The sequence below is a fragment of the Acomys russatus genome, chromosome 13, assembly GCF_903995435.1.
Source record: "Acomys russatus chromosome 13, mAcoRus1.1, whole genome shotgun sequence".
NCBI classification, from domain to species: domain Eukaryota; kingdom Metazoa; phylum Chordata; class Mammalia; order Rodentia; family Muridae; genus Acomys; species Acomys russatus.
The window spans coordinates 39,086,677-39,094,628 of NC_067149.1; the positions used below are offsets into that span (position 1 = coordinate 39,086,677).

The 7,952-nt window shown below is 39.4% G+C and overlaps 1 protein-coding gene across 4 annotated transcripts in view; it reads left to right on the forward strand.

The window, feature by feature from the left end:
• Grm7 (glutamate metabotropic receptor 7) overlaps positions 1–7,717 on the forward strand; it is a 901,188-nt gene extending 893,471 nt beyond the window's left edge. For all 4 annotated transcript variants that reach the window (XM_051155023.1, XM_051155025.1, XM_051155024.1 and 1 more), the window contains one exon: positions 7,043–7,717. Coding sequence is in view for 1 of the 4 variants with exons in the window: in XM_051155025.1 (XP_051010982.1) it covers positions 7,043–7,092 (50 nt within the window). In the remaining 3 variants the exon portion in view is untranslated. The remainder of the gene's footprint in view (positions 1–7,042) is intronic.
• Positions 7,718–7,952: the final 235 nt, after the last annotated feature.

Here is a 7,952-nt window from a genome sequence, read left to right on the forward strand (position 1 = left end):
GGTCCCCGTGGGCCCAGATTTGTTCATTCTCTTGTTTTCCCAGAAGTTGCTTCACTGACCTGCTGTATACCATGAAACTGGTCTGTGACACATACAACTTTCCTACCCCATTAGACAGACCACCAAAACTGCCTCCTGGTGACAGGAGTCAACCCTTACCTGAATACACGACAAATGAGAAGTGAATCAACAGATTGCAGATCCCTACATTATTTTCTATAGTCAGCATCTATGAGGAATGGCATTCAATACTTGTCAAATACTATTTTCTTGGGTAATTGGATAGATAGACGGACAACCAGATTTTGGAGTTTTTGCAACTGGATTAAAATTAATGGTGATTGGGACTGTAGTGTGCTTCTCTTGGTCAATTATATTCTTACCTTGTTGAGCTCCCTGTGTCAAGAAGTCTAGCAGGGGACAGCAAGATGTCTCAGTGAGTAAAAGCATTTACTGCCAAGACTCAACACTGGGCTTTGAGCCTTGGTTGAAGGAGAGGGCTGTCTCCTACATATTTTTTTGTAATGTCCACAAGTAAGTTATGACATCTACACACACACACACACATGCATGCATGCATGCATGCACACACACACACACACACACACACACACACACACACATGGGGCAGGGAGGACAGAGAGAGAGAGAGAGAGAGAGAGAGAGAGAGAGAGAGAGAGAGAGAGAGAGAGAGAGGAGAAAGGAAGGAGGGAGGGAGAAAGAGAGGGAGGGAGGGAGGAAGGAGGGAGGGAGGGGCAGGGACAGGGAGAAGGACAAGGAAAGGCAGTACACAAATACAATTTCTAAGGGCGAGGAGGCCAGCCAGTCAACCTATGAACACTAGTTCACAATTCTTCAGAGAGATTATTGCAAAGAGCTGCGGAGGGAGCTGGGGAGATGTATGGTGTCTCAAGGGTTTTTTTTTTTTTTTTTTTTTTCCTTTTCATAATTGGATTGCCATAACTGTGAATGGCTCATCTTTCACTCATCGTGTTCTGCATTCGTGTTCAGATTTGCATCTTTTGGTATGAATAATGTACTAATCCAATCAATTAGAAAAAATTTATGGGAAATCATTTCACAATGGATTACTTCTCACTGAATGATATACAGGAAGCCGCTAGTATTTCCTCAAATCTGGAATGAGAGTTACTGGTTGAAGACATCGTCTGCATAACTTTGTGCCATTAAATGATGTATTATTATGATTATCAACACGCTGAAAACTGATTTATTTCTAATGCCTAAACTAGAGCTGAACACACGTCATACTCGGTACATGGTTTTCGTTGGATGGTTAAGCGAAAAATGGACTTTTACATAAAATGCAGTCATCTGGCTCCTCTTTTAAAAGTGGGGAAATCTGCCTGTTGTGATAACAGCCCAATGAGCTATACCTCCTAGTTGAAGCAAGCCTTTTCCAGTTCAGTCTGCTGATGCCTTCCATTTTATACCCATTCCACTATGCTGTTTGATAGCGTACATGGGATTAATTATTATGTTAAAGCTCTGAAAGGCCTTACACAGACCTGTTTATTTGTGTGGGAAGCTCTCTCCTATGTGTCTACAAGGAAAATTCCTGAACCAGTGGCACTCATATTGGTGCACTATTTCCCATGTGCTGGATTTCAGCAGCAGCTTAAAGAGATCAGTCTAACCTCAGCAGAGTGCAGTGACTACTAAGGGCCTGGAGTTTCAGTGTAAAGCCTTTGTCAGGGTCTGGAAGTTTGTTCAAGAGTTATCCTAAGACTATGACTCTTCCAGAAGATTGTTCTAATTTACATTGGTACCACCGTGCTAAGAGATTCTTCTTTATTTATTCCTTTACCAATATTTGATATTAATTCAATTTATCTTGCCATTCTATAAGGACAAAATGCTATCCAGTTGTTTAAACCTTTGTTTCTGTAAAGTTGTAAATTTTTTCGCTTTTTGTATTTTTTCATCAAAAATTATCTTACTGTATTTTAATCTGTTTTCTAAAAATTAGATTGTTTTTGAATCACTTATTTGCATAAGTAAAACTAGAAGTTATCCGTGTGTTTTTCTATAATTTTAGTCAAACGCATAATGAATGGTCTTGACTGATACTCTAGCGTGATTTTTTTTAAAAGATGTTGTATTTAATAAAGCTGTTTACTTTGGTCTTATTTGCTTTTTAAAAATCGGAAAATAGATTTCATGGACAGAAAAAAACAAAGCTACAGAAATTATTCTATCCACACATACAATTGCAAAATGAATTCAAATATTTAAAAAACATATGAAAACCAGGTTGTGAGGAATGAGAGGTGACTCGGTGGTTAAGAGCATGCACTCCTTTTGCAGAGGATCTGAGTTCAGGTCCCAGCATCACAAGGACAGATCACAACTGCTTGAACTTTAGCTCTAGGGTTAAATGATGCCCTCTTCTGGCATCTCTGGGGATTTTACTCACATATGCACATAGCCACCACATATATACGTTTTTGAAAATTAAGGTAGTAATTGAATATGCATGCAGTAATGCCATTCTGTGTCTTTAGAACACATGAGGTAATACTGTCTATAGTTTACTGGTAACTACATCTGAGGCCAGCAGCTGTGGTAGGTGAGGGAAATGGAGGATTAGCTAGTAAGGATGAGTAGGGGGGAACTAGATGTTCATCTTCTTACTGTAGATAGGATGTCATTGCCTTTATGTGTGCTATGATTAGGGATGTGATACGATATTTTTTCCTTTTAAATGCTTGCAATATTCATATGTACACATCTATATATTCCATTTACATAAAAATATTTTTTACAAACTGAAAACACATGACATTTATCTATTAAAACATACAATTTGTTACTCATAAAATTAGGGCTAAAGGGAAAACTCTTGCTTCATCTTCACTTACTCAGTTTTCTCGGTACTTTTTTAAAGATAAGATTCCTTTTCTTCTTGGCATTTTGTTTTTTAGATTTTTAATAGCTTTTTTTTTAAATCAAGTTTACAATAAATAAAAGTTTTGTGAGACAAAAGTTTGGAGAATGAGCATTGAGTCAGCTCAGTGGTAAATAAAGGTGCTTGGTGCCAAGCATGAACATTTGCGTTCCATCCCTGGATCCCACGTGGTACAAGGAGATAGACAACGCCCCCTTGCTGTCTTCTCACCTCCACCTGTATGCCATGGCTCAGGCTTTCCCCTCACCCCACAAATTAGTGTAATTAAAAAGCAAGACCTGGAGGAAATTATACTAAAATTAAACTTAAGTTAATAGTCAAATTAGCACACTGAAGTTAATGCCAAATGAGAACACAGTTTAAAAGGATAAGAATGAGTTGTATATCTAATTTTTCCTAAAAAAAAGAACATGTGTAATAATAGTGGTTTTAGAAGTCAGCATCCTTAAGGCTTTCTCACTGAGGGCTTCAGTTCTTTGAAATACCTGGCTTTGAGAGCAACTGATACAGAAATCAGATGGGAAGAATACAATATAGTTCTGCTCTTTCTAGAGCTGGACAGATTGTTCAATGGTAAAGAGCCCTTGCTCTTCTTGTGCAGGACCCCGGCTCAGCTCGCAGCACCCCTACATCATGCCTCACGGTCATTCATAACTCCAGTTCCAGGGGATCTGGAATCTTCTTCTGACCTCTAGGCACCAGGAACACATGTGGGTGGTACATATACATACACACAGGCAAAACACTCATACACATAAAATAAATAGATGATAGAGAGATGATAGATAGATAGATACATTTTTAAATGTTTTCATTCTATTTCCGTTCTTAAACACAAACAAACAAACAAACAAAAAAAAACCCTCTAGCTTCTAAGGGAAATAAAGTTCTAGCCTTTTCAAAAATAAAAAGCATATCTCTTTAGCAACCATTTTTCTGGACAACTATTTTGAGCTAGGCAATTCTCTTTCCTGGACCATAAACTACATTGCTATTCACATAAATAGAATTATCGGCCCTGTAGGCACTTCTTTTATTTACTCATAAGGCCAAAACAGTTTAAAAATAAACACTATAATACACTGGACTTTGCTGTGATAAAGAACAGAAATTGCCATTCTAGAGGCTGCATAAACTTCATTATAACCTTGCTGCAACGCTCCAAAGTAATTCTGCAAAGAAAGCATATATCGAGGCTTATCCTTTGTAGAGAAGTTTGTAACCTAAAAATACATTTATATGTTTTATTCCCCAGTGAGAGACTGGGATAATTCTGACATCTACGCTATCAACAGTCCACAGGGTCTAAATTACTGTCTTCATTTTATAAAGCCTCTACAAACGTTCAGCCTTATGGCGGAAGGCTATGCTCATCTTATGTAAGTGAAGGAGCAAAATCAGAGCCCAGGCAGGTGAGTCCACAGCAGCAGGGCCTGCCCACCATATGAAGAAAAAAAAAAAAAAAAAAGAGACTCTGGTGTCATATAGCATGGCAATGGAATACTGGCCCCGCTAAGCCCCATATCCCTCCCATCTATAATGGCGAATGTAAATCATGTCTCTATCATTTAAAGTATACAAGATAACTCGCTCAAAGCTTCAGTGAGTTCTACCACGTTCTGCATAACATCATCTCCTAATTTTCATTTGTTCTGCTGTTTAGTTGTTGTGGTTTCCATTTGTTGTTTGCAAACTAAGGGTGTCACCTAGCCTAGGCTCGCCTCAAACTTGCTGGGAAGCTGAGGATTAACTTGAACCCCCAACACTTCTGTCTCTAGCTACTATGTGTCGCAATGAGCCATGCAGCTTTTGGCGTGGAGCTCAGGGCTTTGTCCATTCTAAGCAAATACTCTATCCACTTAATTATGTCCCTAGACCTAATTTCCAATTATGGTTTATTTTTTGTATTTACCTATTTGTGTGTATGATTATTTATGGGCCCGAGGCACCCATGGCACGTGGGTTGAGGTCACAGAACAAATTTATCAAAGTCGGTTTTCTCCTCTCATCATGTGGGTTGGACTCAGGTTCTGGGAGGCTTGGTGGTTTGGTGGCAAGTATCTTTACCAGCTGAATTATCTATCTGCCCTAAATATCTATTTAAAAACATAGCTAGAATTTGATTTTAACTTAATCCAAGTAAGTGCTCTCTATAGCACAGGAGCAGCATTTTTCTAAGCTACTATTCTTTTGGTAAAAATTCTTTACTGACTTGTATTATATAGTAATCTATTTGGGGAAATTTAATTATTTTTTTTCCACTGGACAATTCTGATTACACAGAATCTGGTCTTAATTAACCACACAATAGAGGTGTCTCAGAGATTTAGGTCAGCTCAGGCTTCTGGGGGGTTTATTTGCTTTCTTTCCCTTTAGTCCAGAGGATAATAAGCTCCTTGGCATTTGACAAGACACACTGTGACAATGACTCATCCGTATCAGCTGAGGTTGACTGGCCATGACACTGTAAATAAGGCTTGGAGTCTGGAAGCATCTTTAGAAAGTTTCCTCATTGAGAACTGGGGATGCAGATCAACTGGTAGAGTGTTTCCTTGGCATGCTCCAAGTCCTGGGTTCAATTCTCAGTCTTGGATTAAAGGATGTGGTCCTACATACTTGTAACCTCAGCACTTGGGAGGTGCAGGCAAGAACATCAGAATTCCAAGGTCATACGTGGCCACATAGAGAGTTTAGGGGCAGCCTAGAATAAAAGAGACTCTGTCTCAGAAAAAAAGAAAAGAATAAAACTATAAAGAAAGTTATTTTTCTTCCTTATACTCCAAACAAGAAAGTTGTTGAAGGCAATAGACATTGGAAGAGCCATAGGAATGTTCTTGGGGGACTTGGGGTCCTCTGAGGCTAAGTCCACAGCTCATTAAATGGCAATGCATGCTGATTACAGTTTTCAGGAGTCACTCACTTTAATACAATTCTATTTTCTTTTATTTTTTTTTCTATTGAACACAATATGCTGTAACAGAGAAATGAGTCTTCCAATCAGAAATACTCAGAAGGTGTATTTGAATCCCTCCATAAAATGATATTCAACTTTTTAGGCTGTGAGAAGTATCTTCAAAAATGACGCTTGTGGATGCATTTGGAATACAGCAGAAAGACTATCCAAAGGTCTGCTGCAAGCTCTCAGCACACTAATGCTGCTGCCAGGGCCTCTAAATCCACACAAGTTCCTGCTTAAGAGTTCTGGAAAGATTCTTGCTACTTCACTGTGCTCTAGGAACAGCTCTATGAGGAAAAATAAAGAAATAAGCCACAATCAACTGTATGTGACAAAGTGCCTACGTGTAATAGAAATTGCTGCAACATAATTAAGACAGAATCAGCCAGAACCCATTATTTCACAGACATGGTGTTACATACAGCCGAGAACCAGATCCTAGGTACAGCCTGATGATACCTTGGAGTTTCCATCATAAGTACTGCCTATTGGCCCAGTATGTAGCCCTGTGCCTGCCTTGGGAGAACCAATGGGTGTGTATTTACTGGAATCTTTAGTAAAGGCAAGAATTCCAGGTCTTTGAACAAAACATAAGTTGTTCTGCATCTGAGGAAAACAAATGTAGAGTGTGACTGTTCAGACATCTAAAAGTTTCCAGGTGTGCTTTTAACCTAAATGGACATTATCATGAAGATTATGATTTACACATGGCTGATGGGAGTGGAAAAAGAGATATTACGAATGCTGACTGGTGGATGCCCTCCGCTAACCAACCTAAATGAATTCCAGTGGCCCACGACAGTCCCTTCCCAGCAGTAGGGGTTGTTAATGAAAGTATTCAGGAGATGATCATATGATGAAAATCTCTGCAGTACCTGGTGACCCTCGAGGTTTAGGTTAGGCTAATAAGAAAGTATGGCAACCAAGAAGAGGGAGGTTGGAGACATGGCAAAGAAATAAATCCAGGTGAGTGTGTATCACTGGCAGGTCAATCTTAGTGGGAGAAAACGTTTACAGATAAGTGCAAAATGCTGAAGGATGTGTGTATTCCTCAGAGATGTCTCCTATCTTGACTTGGTACCAAAAAGCCATCCAAGCTCTACCTTTGAAGGCAGGGTCATTGCCACAATTAACTTTTTCCCTCTATTTCTCTCCAGGCCCTGCTGCAAAAAAGAAGTATGTCAGTTATAATAACCTGGTTATCTAACCTGTTCCATGCCATGGAACCACAGAGAAGGAAGACCGTCAGTTATTCTGTCACCCAACCTGGCATAGGACTCTTTTGGTCCTGCCCGCTTCCTGTCTCTGGAGGAGCTTCTCCAGCTGGGAGACCAATGTTAGAGGATCCACACATCCTAAACAGCTGCTTTATGAGACACCTTTACTTTATCTTGGCTTAACAAGTCATTGGCATCAGCACTGCCATCTGGCTGCAATTCTGGACTCCCTAAGCAAGGGGAGAGTTGAGACTCAAGTCCCACCCGGCTCTTTTGGATGAACCGCTGAGAGCCTCTGGACTGTTTTTTTTTGGGGGGGGGGCTGACTTGTCTTTCTACGTATGTACTTCGAGGCTGCAAGGTTTTGAAATTTTCTGTACAGTTTGTGAGGACATTTGCACTTTGCCACTGCTCAATGTTGTACCTCAGATCACTGTTTGTTTTTGGATGCCCTGTTTTCATAGAACCTTATCCTCTCAGATGGTGGAATCTATGGGAAAAATTAAAACAAGGAATTAAAAAAAAATCTTGGCAGACATAAGAGAACATAAACCCCCATGCACATCTGTAAGTGACTGTATGGTTATGATTATAGTACCACGGAAAATCATGTTATTTTTTTTAAACACACAAAATGATATTTAAAGACCAAAAACTGTGCTGGGAAGATATGCCCCACCTATCCTTTGGTACATGGTAGGTGATGTGATGTGAAAGGAAAGCATTGGCTAAATGGAATAGAGGTCTTGATTTTTGGAATGCATGCCAGTAATGTATTTTACAGTACATGTTAATACTTTATGTTTAATATTTGTATTTGTGTTCTCTTTTATTATTTTACTTAGGGTAT